Consider the following 20124-nt stretch of genomic DNA (forward strand, 5'->3'; position numbering starts at 1 on the left):
AGATGCCAACCAAGTTCAGTCAATACAAGTGTAATATAGCTTAACCAGATATCAACCAAGTTTGGTCAATACAAGTGTAATATAGCTTAATCAGATATCAACCAAGTTTTGTCAATACAAGTGTAATATAGCTTAACCAGATATCAACCAAGTTCAGTCAATACAAGTGTAATATAGCTTAACCAGATGTCAACCAAGTTCAGTCAATACAAGTGTAATATAGCTTAACCAGATATCAACCAAGTTCAGTCAATACAAGTGTAATATAGCTTAACCAGATGTCAACCAAGTTCAGTCAATACAAGTGTAATATAGCTTAACCAGATATCAACCAAGTTCGGTCAATACAAGTGTAATATAGCTTAACCAGATATCAACCAAGTTCAGTCAATACAAGTGTAATATAGCTTGACCATATGCCTCCCAAGTTCGCTCAAAACAAGTGTATTATCGGTATAGCATGACCAAACGTTTATGCCAAGTTTGGGCATTACAACTGTAATATAGATATACCAAATGCCAACCAAGTTCAGGCATTATAACTTTTGAGTTGAATCAAATGCCAGTGCAACTTGAGTTCATCTGAATCAAATGCCATTCGTGCTCGGCCAATACAACTTTAGAACTCTTCCATACATTATTTATACAGCTGTTAAGAAATGATTTGAGACACAAACACAAAATTAATATTTGTCAATTTATTATCTTGTATAAAAAACATATTTAATGTATAAAAATAAATCAATTTGAGTGACAGTTCTTAACAAGTATTTGACGAAGTCCTTCCCTGCTGAATTTGCAGCTTTGAATTTGAGAAGCTGCATAACATGGTAAAAAATAAAAGAAATACTCTAAGCACAATCATTTGAAGTAACACAGGATAAGTTAACACATGTGTACCTATTTCATTGCATACACTATGAATTATAAAATATGTTTTGATACGATTTTAACTCGGACATGCTATTTATTTATTACATCAACTTATCTTCTCAGTATTTAGGATCTATTCTACAGACTGACTTACATTTTTCACTTTACTTGTTTAACATGTTTAATATACTTGTCTTAACACTTAGTCCATGCTTTGAACATTCACATTTATCTAGTTGTCTTAAAAAAGCTATGTTGTTGTCCTGGGAAGTCGGTGTCAGAATACCAAAAACTGAGTAGACTAACCTGAGTTCACCTGACACCACAAATATTAGACTACAGTTTGTTATTACTACAATCAATCAAAATAACAAAAATCAGAGTACATGTACTGTATTTTAAACAACTATATACTTTCAACATCTTCATCTTGTTTCTTATTTTTATTGTCTATATCAACCTTTGATAAAGTAACATACAAAACACCTGCTGCTATAATGCAAGCACCGGCCACATAAAAACTAACGTCATAACTCCCTGTTGTATCACTAAGATAACCTGAAAATAAAAACAACAGATGAAAAATCTGGATTTGCATAAAACATGCAAAAAGCATATATTGTCCACTTATTTTCCTGTCTGACTATTAAAATCAAAGTTATGCTTTTGTACCAGTTCACACAACAGTTATAGTTCTGTTTAGGTAGGCTAATTGACTTTACAACAGCTTCTACAAAATATGGTATCTTTTAAATTGTTTCCTATTAATAACCATCAAAACTTTTGTATTAAATGTATTCAAATTTGAGTTATAACATAAATGATGATATCGTTTGCATTTGGTTAGCTGTTTAGGTTATTGGTATATAATAACTGATTAAGTTTATTATAGCAGAAATACACAAACCTGCGAATGGGGGACCAACAAGATTTGCAATGCCTTCCATAAATAGAATGAGACCACAGAAAAAGTTATCAAATGCCTTCTTGCCGACAATATCTATCAGAACACAAGACAGGAGTGCTTCCGTGGCAGCTGAAAATAATCCAAAGCATCCAGACAACACCGCCAAAACAGAGAACTGTTTAAAAAATGGAACAAGTAAAACAGACACACCACATAGAGCTGTAGATAGGCCATATAGAATAGCACGATTGATGAAGGTCCTGTCACCAAGAAACCCGTATCCAAGAATACTGAATAAATGAACGAAACCAATTATTGCTAATAAAGACGATGCCTTTTGAGAAGACATTCCAAAATTTACTGACCTATCAACAATAAAAACATATGGAACGTCATACCAAAAGTACATCACAAAATTTGATATTGCAAAAATTATAAAAGGGATTGTGAGCATTTTAGTGAACTTTCTTTGGCAGAATGTTTGCGCCCTGGATGTCATATTATTTCCCAGTAATACAGACCCGTTCAATCGCGGCTGTAGTTCCGTTCCATTTTCTATTTCAACAGTTTCATGAATAAAAGGTTCTTCCTCGTTTCTAACAATTTCAATTGCATGAACAGCCCTGTATTTCAAGCCTAAAGGTCGATAAAGAGCACCACAGACTATTATATTGGCAACTATGCCGCTAAGTATTAAAATAGTCCCTCTCCATCCAAAACGTGTCACTAGAAATTCAGTAAATGGTGCAAATATTACAGTTCCTAAACCAGCACCAGATTCCGCTATACCAGAGGCTAAAGCTAATCGTTTGTCGAAATAATCAGTTACTGTTTTCAATGAATTGAAATATGGCAATGACATTCCCACACCTCCTACGAATCCGTAGAATATAACCAACATCCATATAGAAGAAGAAAATGATGCAGCTGCAAATCCTAAAGATGCTATCAAACCTCCTAACATCGTTGCAGCTCTTGAACCTATTTTCTTTGTTATAATCCCTGCCAAAGGTGCACACAGAAGAGGTACGGCGAAAAATAAAGATCCAATCCATGCAGTATTGCTTTTCGTGTCGCCGAAAGAGTCTAACAGATCCACATACAAAATTCCAAACGAATAACTACATCCGTCATAAATGATATTAAAAGTGAGCGTTGCTAAGACAACCACCCATCCCCAACCGCCGTCAGGAACATGATTCTCTCTAACTTTCTCTGGGTCCGTTACATTGTTTCTTAATTCGAATTCTACTTCTTTATGACTATCATCTTCCATCGCAAGTGAATATTTTTCAGACCTGAAAAAGTAAAAATGGTATGATTATAAACTCTACTAAGACCATACTGAGCACAAAATAATATATATTAATCTGCTTGCGATAATAATTCTACCCATGCAAACAGTGCACACTAGGATCTGTGTCGTTTCTGTATCATTCTAAATTGTATATAAACGGAAAAAGCTCGAAGTGTTAATGCATTGTTGAACCGTATATGCCAAACATGTGATATGTTATTAGAGTAGAAATGCTACCAAATAATAATTATCATCCCTTTCAAACAAACGAATATTGTGTATTAAAATTGATGAATGTGGCTTTAATTTGATATGCGCACAACATCTTAGAATGTGTTTGTCCAATTTTCTTGAAACTTAGCAATCAGTCTGTCCAATTTTCTTGAAAGAGAATTCCTATGTGAAGTTTTTACCAAAGGGGAAAATACGAAAAGCTATGAAATGTTATGGTTTTTTGTCATTGCAATTCCTCTCATAATCTATATAATCTCTATAACTAAATAGAGTTTCCATGAGATATTATTAATTTACAGTTTAGAAGTATCAAGTTAAATGTTCATGTTGCACATCATAGACGCCGCAAAATATATGAACAGTCAATCAGCATTGAAAATCGTTCTCTATTACAGTTGAATATCCGAAGCACAATCCTTTTTTTTCTCCGTGTTATTGGTATGTGCTCGTTGTTTCAAAATTAAGTTGCATAATTTTGTAAAAAAGTAGAACCTAATACATAAATTCACAAAGTGATGCCAAGTCTGAAATTCTGAAATGCTTGTTTGTTGCGACAAAGATTGAAACGTCCGGTCGAAGCAAAATTAATTGCATAACAAGTAAAATTTAAATGATTGGTATACTTAAAATAAATTCAAGACAATAATGTGCCGAGAATATGTCCATTTAAGTATTGGTGCGAACTGCGTAATGTTCGAATGATTTTGAGGACGAACTGTTCTACGGTCACCCCTTATTGGCCTTAGGGGGCAGGTACGGTGTTCCGTTTGGACACGTTTGGACAATCGTGACATTTTATTTATTCTGTACCCGCGATGCACGATGGTACGATGGTGAAAACGCGATGGCACGATGGTACGATGGTGAAAACACGATGGTACGATGGTGAAATCACGATGGTACGATGGTGAAATCGCGATGGCGCGATAGTACGATGGTGAAAACGCGATGTCACATCGCGTTTTCACCATCGTACCATCGTGATTTCACCATCGTACCATCGCGTTTTCACCATCGTACCATCGCACCATCGCGCTATCGTGTTTTCACCATCGTGCCATCGCGCTTTCACCATCGTGCCATCGCGATTTCTCCATCGTACCATCGCGATTTCACCATCGTACCATCGCGATTTCACCATCGTACCATCGCGTTTTCACCATCGTACCATCGCGTTTTCACCATCGTGCCACCGCCTTCCGGTGGACATGCGCATTGTACATCTTTATCAACAATGGATGAATGCATAACTATGTATTATGTGAGAGGCTATACGTATCGAGACATTTTAAATATAGTGAGGCTTAAAACGGGATTTGATCTCAGCACAGACTATTTAATAAGTGTTGTGTATTAAGATTCAATCATTATAAAACCTTTATGCACTGTGCTTAATTCATCTTGTCTAGATATCTATAACACAAATTTTTTAAGGTTTTATATCATAAATATGATGCTCAAATTAAGATAAGTTCCAAAAAGCATTATTTGTAAAGATGTTACCGAATTTAACATTTCATGTAAATAAAGGGAGGTAATAAAAATTTATTTTCTGTAAAGTCTAAGTCAATTTTTTCAATAAGAAATGAATGCATATATTTTAATGATTACATATAATATGTATAAATATTTGCAGTACATATTTTACATATTCTCGATGTTTGAAACTTGTTTTATATTAAAGCATTATTATATAAATATATATAATTTCCCTGAAGTGTGGTGTTAGCTCAACAGGTACAGCGTTGGACTGTGAATCGGGCGATCGGGTTTGATTCCCCCGACGGGTGCAGGTCACTTTCGTTGTGATTGATCATGAAATCCTTTCTACGGTCATTGACACTGGTCTCTGCTCTGCAGAAGTTTCAGTTCTTTGCGAAAGTGAAGGCAACCAGTACTGGTAAACTGCTTGACAGCCTGCCCAGGAAAATGCGGTGGTTGAACTGTGCTCTTGTGAATTCAATGTGGCTTACTGTCATGATCGGAAGTGAAAACTATCACCACAACCACCACGGTGTACAACCTCAATTACAACATACAAAATCTTTAGAACGGTACAAAATTGTCTTTTGGTATAGCTGTCATGTGTTTTTTTTTTTCAATTATTCTTGCTTGGATATGGAAGAATGAAAAATCACAATACGTTCAGGTATTAGAAAGTAAATTATAAAACAAAATGAAAATAAAAGGAAAATTAAAGAAAATACTGAGCCAGAAATGATGCACCAAGAGCTCATACATATAGATAAGATAATTCTATTTCCCGAGACTATTAGAATGTGTATGCCTTAAAGTGAGAAATGTTTGCCCTTGACCTGGTCCGATTGGGAATTTAAAGCCAAAGAATATTATATTACTATGGAAGATTAATTATTACTGCAAAAATTGTAAATTCGGCGCTATAATCCGAGCATATGTTCCAGTGCCAGACCTGGGGATTGATCAGTAATTTACTTAATTACAATTACTTTCAGATTTTATTGTTATATGCTTTTATATAATGCTTTTTGGAACTTATCTTAATTTGAGCATCATATTTATGATATAAAACCTTAAAAAATTTGTGTTATAGATATCTAGACAAGATGAATTAAGCACAGTGCATAAAGGTTTTATAATGATTGAATCTTAATACACAACACTTATTAAATAGTCTGTGCTGAGATCAAATCCCGTTTTAAGCCTCACTATATTTAAAATGTCTCGATACGTATAGCCTCTCACATAATACATAGTTATGTATTCATCCATTGTTGATAAAGATGTACAATGCGCATGTCCACCGGACGGCGATGGCACGATGGTGAAAACGCGATGGTACGATGGTGAAATCGCGATGGTACGATGGTGAAATCGCGATGGTACGATGGTGAAATCGCGATGGTACGATGGTGAAAGCGCGATGGCACGATGGTGAAAACACGATAGCGCGATGGTGCGATGGTACGATGGTGAAAACGCGATGGTACGATGGTGAAATCACGATGGTACGATGGTGAAATCACGATGGTACGATGGTGAAAACGCGATGTAACATCGCGTTTTCACCATCGTACTATCGCGCCATCGCGATTTCACCATCGTACCATCGTGATTTCACCATCGTACCATCGTGTTTTCACCATCGTACCATCGTGCCATCGCGTTTTCACCATCGTACCATCGTGCATCGCGGGTACAGAATAAATAAAATGTCACGATTGTCCAAACGTGTCCAAACGGAACACCGTAGGCAGGGGACCTAAAAATGAAAAATTTTGTATTTCAGTGTGACCAGAAACACAATTCCAAATATTTCAAAATCTGTTTCACAGGCAGATAACCAGTTGCACAGCATTATTCAATGATATATTACATACATTGAAGAAAATAATAGTTTGCATGCATTGCTCCTTCAAAAAATGACTGACAGCAATTTATATTTACCCCCACCCAGCCAAAATCACACCTAAAATGTACCAATATAGGCAATCTTCATGAAGGTGCAGCATACTCCAGAATCCGCCCGATTCCTTTAAAAATATCAGTAACACGCAGTGCAAGCTATGGCATTTTCAGAAATGACAAATAAAGTGTCTGTCATACGTTTAGATTTTTCACAAAATTTATCTGAAATTTCTTACTTGTTTGGCGCCAACTGTCAAAGCTTGATTTTTAACTTTTTCACCTCCATTCGGAGAGTCAGAAATACATACAAAGCTACCAAAATGCTTAGTTTCGGGTAAAAACCCAAAAATATATCTCATTTCCTACACACAAACAAGAAAGAATTACAATGACAGAGAAATATCAGAAGTTATCAGTACCTTCAAAACACCATGTCTGAGTTATTAAAAAATTTGACCGGGGCCATCATTCGAATATGTCCCCTGCCCCCTTAGCGTAACCGGTGCGCAGAGCTTGGCGTACTTTCTTAACTGTTGAGGGAGAACCGCCTCTCTGACAGTGGGCGTGGTTTAGGTTTTGTAATTTAATGATTCGACAAGTGATATTGATCAAAGTTGTCCTGGTTCCCTTACGCCCCGTCAACGAAGACTAAATGCTAGCATACAGAGCATCATATTAAATTTGGCGACAATTTAAGGCGGAGCCGAACTTCAACAGAGGCGGAGCAAATGAAGTGAGTGACACTGCCTCAGTCGTTACCTCTCTCAACGGTTAAGTTTTAGAACGATCGACTATAGACTGGCTCATTGGCACGTTATTTATTATGTAGATAAAATTAGATAATGATAAAAAGAATATGATATTCAAACATGGCACTATCACTTCAGTTAAACGTTTATTCTAATCCCTTAAAGCTCATGACATGCTGTACACCAAAAAAGCTATTTTTATTAGAAAATTAGAAAATTTGACAATTTGACAATTTGATTTTGTAACCCCCACCAAAAAAAAATTACACAAAATCAAGTCTAAAATGTCGCCCATTGCTATATGGACAAATGCACATATAATCCCCTTTCAAAATTCCATTATATTTAGTTCCGCCCATTGTTTTCTCGTTTAGGGCACACACATTCTTTTACTTGGGGACCATACGCCGCTTTTCATGGAATGGCACTACTGTGTCACATTGAAGGCCGTATGAACACATCTGCGGATGTTTCTAAATTCAAAATTTCACCATTTTTCGTGTTTAAATGTTAAATTCTGCTTAAGCCGGTGCTAGGGGGCATGGGCGGTAACTTGCACTTTCCAGTACCGTCCATGAACAGGCTCAATCAAACCGAGCCTGCAATATTTTCAATTTTGTCGTGTTGGGCTTTCTTTAGGGATACTGTATTTCTCTTTTTTATTGTCACATCCGTGTTATTTGTGCCGTGTGGCGGCTGTAAAAAGTCTCCCCGTTCATAAATATATATTATTCTGCAATGTAATATTATATAGTTCACTACATGTTCACTACATAAGTGAAATATTGCTGTCCATTATTAGTTATTGTTGTTATTGGCTCGTGGTCCACTTAATTAAAATGAATAAATATTTATCAAAGGAATACAGAAACATTACTGTTTCATGTGTATGACCATATATGTTTGGCATTATTATTTTGACCATTTAAGCTGCAGTCTCACCTACATCCCGGCAGAGCCCCGGTAGACGTCCGGGGTGATCCGGGAACGACCGGGATACGACCGGGAACAACCGGAGTACATCCGAAACTGCCGTCAACGTCCGGGATGATCCGAGAACATCCGGCTTTCGACCGCGGATGGAATAAAATGTTTGATATAACCGGGGTCGTCCGGGGAGTTCCGGGAAGGTATAGCTTTGCCGCCTTCAACCTTAGCTCTGCTGGGAACGACCGGAGTAACACCGGGAAGTACCGTAGCTCTGTCGGCACAAACCGGGGATGATCCGGGTTATGACACAGCCGGGAGAGCTTCGGTAGAGCCCCGGTGAATGCCGGCCAAGCCCCGGTAAATGATGGCAGTGTCCCGGTTAATGCCGGCAGAGCCCCGGAGGATGACGATGGAGCTACGATTGATCCCGATAGAGCCCTGGCAAAGCCCGGTTCATTTCAAAAGCATCAAGGCAATTTACGATAATTGCACTTGTCTCCCTTCTGTCCAGTATTGCATAAGGATTATTCATAAAATCATCATGAATTACTTATTGAATAGGAGAAAATATCATTTAAAATTGTCACAAATATATTAAATGAAAATTATGTATGAACGTCATCATTTTAGCGCGTTTTCAATCCACCGTGGTTTTACCGGGACTCGGCCGGGATCGTCCTGGGCTCTGCATGGATCGACTTGGGCTCTGCCGGCGTCATCCGCGAACGACCAGGGAAGCACCGGCATGAACCGTAGCTTCACATGGGCTCTGCCTGGATTAACCGGGGCGCTTCCTGTGTGTTAGTTGGGAATTACCGTAGTGCTGCCGGGGTAAGTGTGACCGCAACAAAAAATAATTTCACCCCGGTTCGTCCCGGATCATCTGAGTAACTTACCGGGGTGGTCCTGGGGTCTGCCGGGAATAAGTAAGACTACAGCTTTATGGGCTGTCTATAGATGATCAGTTTCAACGGGGTCATTTTTTCATGTGTCGGTGGGTCAAAATCCGTTAAAAAATGACCAATGGGGTAAATTTTGAACGGGATCAAAATTTTATGTTACGCCGGCATAAAATTACTATTTGTTTATTTGTTTAGTTTCTTACCGAAGGTTTGACCCCAATCAGATTATTTCAGCTATTATTCATATTAACTCATCCGAGGTTTGACGGAAAGGGACGAGAAGATGCGATTGTGTTAGACCCTTTCTGTGTATTTTTGCTATAGTGTTCAAAATTGTTATACCGTCGCCTTATTCTAAAATTGTCCTAACTCCATTTTTACCAAAAATGAGATAACTGCACATTTATTTTAGTATTAGTTTGTTCTATCTCCAAAACAAAATATGTAAAGATTTACGTCATACTTTTGTAGCTATAGCGTCTGTATTTTGTTCTATGTCCAATGGAAAGCTTTGCTGTTAGCCTTTTTTCGTCGTATCTCCAACACATGTAACACTTTTAGGCTAATCTTTCGTGTCAGCCAATCAAGTTGAAAAATATATGTCATGTGACCTAAAGGGGCCTTACAATATAATTGTTCTAACTCCAGTGATAACAACAACAATCTTATCTAAATCAGCCAGCTAACTAGGAAAGTAACAGTTAAAAAATGATTTCTGTAGAATGTAAGTAATATATTTTAGCTTTTATACATTTTATAAGTGAATTTATATTTTGCATTATAATTTGTTTCATCGTATTATGATTCTTTATATATTTCTCAAAGTTTGACAATCACATAATTTCGGATAACTATATTCGGATATTCGTATGAACTATTTGGAACTATTTGGAGTATCGAACATTGTTGTTGTTTAATTGTTCATGCTAATATTTTGTCCATTTCAGGTCAGACTTACTTATATTATCAGACGTTGTCCTTACAGAAATGTTGTCTCTTAGAACCTGTGACTGCAGTTAGCAGAACTTACACAAAACTATGGAATTTTATATCAACAACATCAAGTCTGTGGGGGAATTTTGACTTGCCATCAGTTTCAGATAAATCATTGTTTCAAGTCTTAAAATATTCACAAAAGATTTAGATATTTAACATTCCAATAGAATCGGAATACCACTGTCTTGTCCAAACATAGATTTTAAGTTTGCATGCGAGTTTCAGTGTTCTATATTTATTAGATAATAGCAGAATCCTTAAAGCACAATACGGCATGATCTAAAATGCTGCCGGCTCAGTTTGATTTAGCTTGTTCATGGAATGTCCAGTATCTACGTTGTGCGACAAACACCGAAATATGGGAGATCGCAAAATTCACTGGATGTAAAATGTTGAAAACGACGATTTTGCAATCTTGAAAGATTGTTAAGAACTTGAGCAGATATTTTTCCATACGTTGATATTAAACCAAAAACAATACTTGAGACTTTAAATGCATGTGGTATTGACTTTAATTGTGTGAATTAAAAAAAAGTGTTCTTGGTAATATAATTTGGATATGTATTCATTTAATCACAATATTAGAGATAATTACAATGATTTCATTTTCCATAATGGTACAAAATATGTCAGTTTGTTTCAGCAAGTTCATTAATTAAAAAATTTGTGAAATGTTTGTTTTTCTTTTTTTATGGCACACTTTTATATTGTTATTATCGAGAAAGGCCCAAGTTGGAGATCACGTGAATGAATTTACACTTTGACATAGTAATGTACAAAGATAAAGTGATTCAGTGTCAGCGGTTCAACCACTCTGGCTGAAAATGTTCTTTAGAATATAAAAATCTACTAATATTCTATAGTAAAATTATTACTCTTAAAAAATGCTAACTCAAAAAGTATTTACAATTTTAGCCTTACTTTGTCATATCTCCGCAAACTCATTTTTAGAGTAATTTTTTTATCAAAAAATAAACATTTTTGGTCTATCTCCAAATATTTTTTTTTTATTTTTTCAATTACTGCAAATTATAAAGGTATATAACAAAGTGCTTTCATCACATGTTGACATAAATAATACCAATCCAGAAGTCCACACTGTTAGGAGTTATTAAATAAAAGTTACAAAGTCTTGAACCTTTAACCCCTTTTTCCCAAAAAGAGGAAATTGTAGATACACCATTTTTAGAATAGGGCGACGATACGTATTTTGACAAATAGAGGCCAAGACGATCCGATTGGTGAAATCCACCATTGCTACACACCACTGAAATCAAGGGATGTTATCTTAAGAAATAACGCATTTCGACAAAATTAGGGGAAAAAATTGTGGAAATTTCAACAAAGTTTTAGTCTTATCATAAGAAAAATGAGAGACTTAAGTATTTTGTAGAGCCCCCAAACACATGTTCCCAATAAATTTAGCCTGAGAAAAAGATAACATATTTTTGTTTGATAAATCAATAAATTGAATACGCGTTCCAATAAATGATATAACACTTGAACACAACAATTTTAAAACAAAAATATCTCCCAGGGCAAAACTGATAATGTTAATAGATAAAAATGTAATTCATAAATTAATAAGGCAACTTTTATGCATGTTTTAAATGCAACATTTATTTCATGTCATCAGAATGATAGAAGATATGATCGACTGTAGTGTAGATTTAAATCATATAATGTTTGTAATTAAAATTTAGTGCAAACATGCTAAGATTTATTTACATTAAAGTTAAAATTACAGAACGTTTTATTTAAGCTGTTAAAATTAATACTAGTTAAAGAGACCTCAGCGAACAGGTTTTATTATATTGCTAGACCTGTCAAAATAAAAACGACATTTAAAGTTATGGAAGTCAGAACTAAAGTAAGACATAAAGAATTTAGTGTACGTATTAATTAATGTCTTTATGTATTTAAGCAACAAATGAGCCGTGTCACGACAAAACCAACATAATGGGTTTGCGACCAGCATGAATCCAGACCAGCCTGCGCATCCGCGCAGTCTGATCAGGATCCATGCTGATCGCTATCAGTTTCTCGACTTGTAAAAGGGTTGGTAAGCGAACAACATGGATCCTGATCAGACTGCGTGGATGCGCAGGATTGTCTGGATCCATGCTGGTCGCAAACGCAATATGTTGGTTTTGTCGTGACGCGGCTCAAATATTAATGAAATTAATGTCATGTGCATGTATGGAACATTTTTGTAATGATTCAAACAAGTATAGGCTACATACTATAAGTTTTTACTATATACAAATAAGGAAAACCTATAACCCCGGGGCGGGGGTCAATTTTGACCCAATGGGTAAAATTTGAACTATCTCGGTAGAGGTTCACTACACAGTGCTTTATGCAATATATCTAACCTCTAGCCTTTGTCAATTTAGGGGAGAGATGTTTAATTTTGTTTACTATATACATATTTATAAGGAAAACCTACACGTTTGGCGCCCTAATTTTGGCCCCATGGCTATAATTTAAACAACTTGGTAGAGAACCTATAGGTGATATTATATACCTTGTAGATCTACTTTCAGAGAAGAAGATTTTTTTAGTTTGCATTTTTAAATCTCCTTTTCTGGCCACGTGACCTACCTATGGAACAGACCGGAACCATTTGAATAACTTTGGCAGGGGACCACCTAAGGACCATTCCTGTATAGTTTGGTTACTGTCCAGTCATTGGTTTCAGAGGAGATGTTGTAAGAAGAAATTGTTGACGACGCACAACGCACGACGGACAGTGGGTGATCACAAAAGCTCACCATGAGTACGTTGTGCTCAAAAGCATATGTTGGAAGTAATCTATTTCAGAATTACTTACTTAGCAGAGCTGCATAACAGTTAAATTAATAACTACACGATTTTCTTATCTTATTTTATTTCATTTTAAAAACAGGATTTAAACCAAAATATAATTAATGTGAATATTTCAATCCACCAATGCCCAACTTATCTGCATTTCTTCCACAACATTATATAGATTATCGTCTGAAAGCATAATTATACAGATTTGCATTTATTTTGAGTTTTCAATGTTGTCAAATGTACGAATCAGTTATAGCCTTGTCTAAGGCCTTTAAATATTTATACACTGAATACCTACAACTTGTCAAAATATGCAGATATTTCTCTTAATCTGTTGGTCACTCATACATTCTATCATGGTCCACAGTTCAAACTTCAATGTAAAAACTCATTCATGCAGTACATGTTTTTTGAAGTTTAAAAAAATAAATTTAATTACTTGAGGCAAACCGCTTTAAAATTTGCATTATTCACAAAAATGTATTTCTATTTTCATTGCTTCTTATAATATAAAGTTATACTTAAGCCCTTATGTTTTATTATTATGTGACATTGCCTAGGTAGAATTTAATCTTGTCAGTGTCAAGTTGTTTATTGGCTGGTCAGTGTTTATTTAACTGATTACGTGCTTTTATATCACCTGTTTTCAATTTACACTATGTACTTTTGGGAAAGTCATAAATCACATTATAAAATTGTTGAGATTTATTTTGATCATCAAAATTATTTCGAAAGAAACCTTTTTTTTAATCTAACAATTTACATAAATCTAATATATCCTGGCCAATTTATATTGTTAAACAATGTAATTGCAAAAATAAAGGACCAACTTTTAATTATTAGAATAGAACGGAACTTTCATTTTTTTATTTATTCACAGGGTCTTTCAAATCAGGGTCTGTTGAAAGCGAAAATTTGAAAAACCCTGTCGTACATCATATGATCATTCCAAGATAAATTGTATGTTCATAATTATCATCCTATTTAACAGTACATTGAATTGAATCTTTAAGTAATCTTCATTCAAAGCAACAGATAAGCTTTACAAGTGAATTGGATACTTTTAGTATAACCCGAGACCAAAAATTCTTTTTGTCCCTGGTATCTCCGTCATCTGATCATTTCATTTGGAATTGGGTACATTATTAGCTAATAAATTTATTGGGATTATTCTACAACTTGTTAATTATGATACAATTTTACAGAAGGCTAGATTAGTAGGTTAAAACTCTACTGTACACACCTGCGGTCTCGTAATTAATTAATTGATAGATCTTTTACAATTGCGTACGTATCCTAATTTTTGAATTGGTTTTTGATACATATTAAAAAATCAATTGCGTATTTTGAACAATTGATTGCGTAGATCATATTTGTTGCTCTTAATCGTACATTTTGTTAGGTTTGATTTTCTTTAAATATTTTTGCTTACCTGGAGGCACGCGGATTTAAAATAAAGTATAAATTAGCACAGGAAATGTCTCAAGGGCGGCTATATCTAACTTATAAAATGTTAGTAGGTCAGCATGTAGACGAACGTAACATATGTGTCTAATCGGAAATAAAAGTGCAACTCATCCTATTTTTTTATCATATTTTCAATAAAGTTGCAATATCATGAATGTAATAAATATACTATTACATTTACATGTGTGAATGTCTGAATGAAAAATGTGCATAAAAATAAGGTTTATTTTTTTTTAATTAAATCAGAAAATTTGTTAAATTTTTAACATTGACTGCCTAGATCTAATTTTGATATCAACAATAAACTTGCGCCAAGTTAACATACATGTTTAATCATTTTCATAATACAACAAACGTTTTATTATGCGTGTTAAATGATTATCCGAGTCAATAAACATTCTAAGTAATCTAGCTAACAGCAAGTCTGAGCATTCTCTATATTTAACGTTTTTCGTGTTCATCTACACATGTTTTCGATTTTATACCCAGCAAACAAAAGACGTTGTACCAACGTTGTACTGACGTTAGACCCTGACGTTGGGTAAACGTTGGCAGAAGGTTGGATTTGAAAGTTTTTTAGACGTCAGAAACCGACGTCTATACAACGTCATAAAATGACCTTTATCCAACCTTTTCTGACCATAATCCAACCGTTTCTGACCATTATCTGACCATAATCCAACCTTTTCTGACCATTATTGGGACATAATCAAACCTTTTTCTGACCATAATCCAACCTTTTCTGACCATTATCTGACCATATGCCAACCTTATCTGACCAAATTTTCTAACCATGATTTAACCTCATTCAAAACTTTTGGAATATGATTTTTTTTTCATTTTAAAGCTCTTTAATAGGGTTGAAAATAAGCATTCTTATGATTTTAGCAATTTATTTTATACTCGGAATCACAAGTACAAAACAAGAAATATGGTACTATATATAACAAATGCAAGATTTACATAATATTTTTTGAAACTATTTAACTTGACGGTATGTACTTTAGTAACGCTTCATGTATTAATTAAGCATGTTAAACAAAATCCTTCTTGAATATTAACACTGACATTTTATATAGCAAACATCCATGCATGTGTTTTTTCTTATATCACCACTGAACTGATCACTCTGAGTTTGGGATTTTTCAATCATCTATCCAACTCACTAAATGTATATTTGTCTTTGTATTTTATAACTGAATCTAGATCTGAATGTTAAATGGAACAATATTCTGAATATTTTGTTATAACTATAAATAGCAATGTTCATGTATCTTCATTAGTATTCTAGCTTCTTTCGTCCTCCTCCACTATGTCGATCTGGGGCATACTTTAAGCGTATCATTACCGTCTCCAACCTGAGATCTCATCACACTTTCTGAAATTAAAAAAAAATAAAATAACCAGTTACAAGTGCAAGAAATAAATCACTTTTACATATTATAATTAAACGAAATTCTAACAAAACTCTCCAACTACTTAAAAAGATACATGCACTTATTATTTTTAATTTAGTTTAAACCATGTAGTTTCGTGTACCTACTGTATATATCTATTAATTTTGATAAAAATGGCTTCGTGAAGAATTTCATTATAAAATCAAGGGTAATAAGATCACTGTATTTTCTATAATATTTTGAAATATACCTGTCACAAAATCTTGGTAGGTTTTCATTTTTCTTTTCCTCTAAATATTTTCATCTTCCTCATGAACTTTTGACACATGTTGAATTATCATACTTTTCACAATCTGAAAGACGAAATATAATCGTTTTAGAATTTAACCATGTGGTGAAAGGATGTTTGTCTAATACAATAGGCAAAATCAAATTACTATTAATCTTAGTTAACTCATAAGCGCATGAAAAACTGATATAACAAATACCAAATTAATTCTACTCCCGCAAAAATTGATATTGTTATTTTTTATATTCAAAGTACTTTGTACAAATGCTCATACAACATCAAAGAAATTCACATGTTACTGTCATTTTTATAGATATCATCTCTGCCCAGCATGATCTGGTCTGCTAAGTGTATATAGGACAGACTGGCTTAGTGTAAAAACGTTTTATGATACGAGCATACAACTTGTTGATAAGCAGGCTAATTAACAAACTATTACTTTTATTGATTTATAACTATGATAATGTGTTTTCTGATTGATAATATGTTGTTTGATTACATTAATAAAAAGATAGCTAGTCAAATACTATGTGCTTTCAGATATATCTTACAAAAGTCGTATCATTTACATGTATCAAATGCCATGAATCATTATCATAATATAAGAAACACATGGTATGCTTACAGTATGGGTAAAGTACTACAATTAACAACGAGTAGTTTAACAACTACACAGATATCAAAATCAAACTGCATCTGATACATGTGTAAATGACTGGCCCCTCATATAAGTGAAATTCATGTTGATAAGAAATAAGAGGAATTTTCATTTACCAGCATTTGAATAATAAGAGTCTTACGTACTGCATTTAACTTTTTATTGATTTCAATTGCTAGGATATTTCCTACCATTGATTGTGCATTTATTTGGCATGGCGATATAGTGTGGGAAAAATGATCCGATTATACAGACTGTTCTATAGCAAATGATAAAGTGTTCTTACGTGGAAACAAAAATATTTATCTCGCGAAATCACGTGACATTAAGTTTTACCAGTCAAACATTTCAATGATCAAATAACCATCGAATCCATGCAAACATGCGGTAAATTAGCATTGAAAAACAATATATAATGTTTGCCTACCTTTTTCTTTTGTTTGGAATACACAACTTTGTCTGTCAACCCGTCGTTTTTTGTCCGCCAATACAATTGAATTTCAAATCCGATAAGTCGCAAATTCGAATTTACTAAATTATTTACCACTATAAAATGAAGCCCTCAAAAATGATAACAACTTCATTGTAAATTATATAAACACTTCTTAGACTAATTCGAGGAGATAAGATATTATTTAAACGAAAATAGAGCAAATATATTTCATACTGATCTGCGACTATCCGTTTACAGAGCGCCACCTATCGAATATCGTACGTTAGCCACCCACGTGATACTGTTGTTTTGATGGAGAAAATAAATATATAATGTTCCCTTTCTAAACTTAAACTTAAAATTCTCGCTGTTTATGCTTTCATTTATTTATATATTGGTTTCATAAATTAAATTTACCTATTGTCAGATTACCGACCAAAACCCGACGTCGAGTCGACGTCAAAATGCAACGTCTGTTAGACGTCGGGGATTCAACGTCGATTTGACGTTGTATGAAGGTCACCGACGTCGCGACCAAAATTCAACGTTGATCCAACGTTGGGTCAACGTCGGGTGTTTGCTGGGATAAGGGATCCAAACAGGAAATATAAATTATTAGCTTTGCGCATATATATATATGTGTCTTTATTTATGATATATCGCTTCGGTAATTTTGCTTATAAATAAACATTAGTTACAAATTTTGTTGATGCATTTACTAACACATCTGAACTATCTATAGATCTAATGTGTATTTTTTACATGTTAAGCTAAGCTATTGATCAAGTAACTGATAAGCTATTGTATATAGAAAGAAACAACACGTCAAGCATAAACATATATAATGTGTTAACTGTACCAACCAAGACTTTATTCCTTGTGTATTCCGTCACTTTCTATCACAGATAAAAACACATACAATTCTATAAAGTAGTCTAGGCTGATGTATATATAACATGTATTGATGTGAGTGCTTTACACAAACATTACACAAGCTGTCTGTCTTGCTCGTTACAACAAAAAGGGCTGTTCAATAAGATATGCATGCATGCACTTATTATAATTACAAAACTTACAGGGATGTTAAATGAAATTTATTACGTTCTTTCGCTGGATTAAATGTTTCCACTTAAACGCATTTATTACGAAACGGAGAATTAAACCGTGCTTGAATGAGTTTATTGTAAAAAAGGAGGCAAAACATAGCTTTTAAAGGTTATTTCAAACAAACTTTCACATGTCAAAATCAAAACATTTATCAGCATAAATAAAAAAAAATGTATAAGGCATATTTATAAAGCTTAGATTAAGATATATATTAAATATCAGTGTACAACTGCGTAGTTGTACACTAATTAGAGGTAAACATATCGAAAATACCTAACTATATTTATTTTGAATAATATTTGCTTTAAGTCTTTTCTTTTTTTGCGCAGCCACAAAACACTTTTAAAAAGTAAGTACGCTTCAGAAAAATATAGATATCCATTGGCCGTTAAAACAAACATTTTTTTTTTGATGTATGGGATGTATGCTCCCAGTATTCTTTCTCGTCGTCCCCATCTTAATTCTGTAAGGCCACTATATACCCTCGGCTTCACGTGGGGGCGTGGACGGTGGTTTGCACTTGACAGTGCCGTCAATAATGTTGAAAGTTTTATCTAAACTTGTACATGTATTGTTTAATACAAAACGCACTTATCACTTAAGTATTTGCGAAACCTGAAACCAGGGTCTTTCAAAAGTGTTTGAAATCCTTTTCAAACTGAGTTTAATTTAATTAAACCAATGACAAAAAATTGCATTCAAAGTTGTACTTTTTGTGCTTTTTTTGTTTGTTTTCTTTTGTTTGTTTGTTCGGTTTCATGTCGCATCAAAATTGTATTAAACAGTCCATGTTAATTGCGACAGCCCAGTTTAATAGTGGAGGAAGACCTCCAGTGCCCCTCGGTGCATTATTTAATAGAACCATCAACGTTCCATAAGCTTGCTGGATATCTGCCTTACATGAAAGAATCTGGTAGGATTCGAACTCGCAGCTGTGAGATGTACTATTTTTGTAACCCTTAACACCGATTTATTGTTTTATGGCCACGAGAAAGATGTTTTATTCAATTTCTCTCCAATTTCACAATAGGAAATTTGAAAAACAAGATCATCAAGGAAGCTCAGCGTTCAATGAACGAACCCCCAGACGACCCAGCAACACAGGGCCACTGGCAAATAGCCCAGCAGGACTACATATTTGCGCGCATTGAATAACATTTCCGCTACGTCGATGATACTCTTAATATAAATAACACTTAATTGGATCACATGGTTACTAAAATATATACAAGTGAACTTAAGTTAAATAAAACAAATTATTCAGACATTAATTTTAAATATTTCTTTAAATTAAACATTTTGAACAGTCATTATCAATAACTGAAATTTATGACAAGGGAGATGATTTGAGACGTGTCATGACAAAACCAACATAGTACATTTGCGACCAGTCTGATCAGGATCCATGCTATTCGCTTACAAACCCTATAACGAGTAGAGACACTGATAACGATAACTAAACGTAACTAGTGAGCTATTTTTGTGCCCTACGTGTAACTAGTCTATGCTTTTATTTCAATTAATATTGATTTATTATTTGAATTTTTTTCATATGTTTTTAACTTTTTATTGATTGCTTAAAAGTCATTCCTGGTATACTCTAGATAGAATATTAACAAAATTTAAGCCAAATGTGTAATAAACAGATACATGTAAGTAAGCAGCAAAACAAAAGAAAGCA

At 34.2% G+C, this 20124-nt stretch overlaps 1 protein-coding gene and 1 long non-coding RNA gene across 2 annotated transcripts; both read right to left on the reverse strand.

The window, feature by feature from the left end:
* Positions 1-689: 689 nt before the first annotated feature.
* LOC132743747 (monocarboxylate transporter 12-like) lies at positions 690-18361 on the reverse strand. The gene is made up of 3 exons (XM_060732308.1): positions 18200-18361; positions 1781-3078; positions 690-1431 (listed from the first exon to the last, which is right to left on the reverse strand). The coding sequence occupies exons 2-3, from the start codon at positions 3054-3056 to the stop codon at positions 1280-1282; spliced, it is 1428 nt and encodes a 475-aa protein (XP_060588291.1). The 5' UTR covers positions 3057-3078; positions 18200-18361; the 3' UTR covers positions 690-1279.
* Positions 15037-17919, reverse strand: LOC132743746 (uncharacterized). Its single transcript, XR_009627613.1, has 3 exons — positions 17331-17919; positions 16207-16309; positions 15037-15937 (listed from the first exon to the last, which is right to left on the reverse strand). It is a non-coding gene; the product is annotated as an uncharacterized LOC132743746 (long non-coding RNA).
* Positions 18362-20124: the final 1763 nt, after the last annotated feature.

This window comes from Ruditapes philippinarum, unplaced genomic scaffold (genome assembly GCF_026571515.1).
Source record: "Ruditapes philippinarum isolate M1 unplaced genomic scaffold, ASM2657151v2 ctg772_1_1_1_1, whole genome shotgun sequence".
Taxonomy (NCBI): domain Eukaryota; kingdom Metazoa; phylum Mollusca; class Bivalvia; order Venerida; family Veneridae; genus Ruditapes; species Ruditapes philippinarum.

Coding starts and splice junctions, on each gene's coding strand:
- LOC132743747 (XM_060732308.1), bottom strand. CDS start 3,056: ATGGAAGATGATAGTCATAAAGAAGTAGAATTCGAATTAAGAAACAAT. Junction 1,432..1,780: donor TGTTGGTCCCCCATTCGCAG/GTTTGTGTATTT, acceptor TTTTATTTTCAG/GTTATCTTAGTGATACAACA.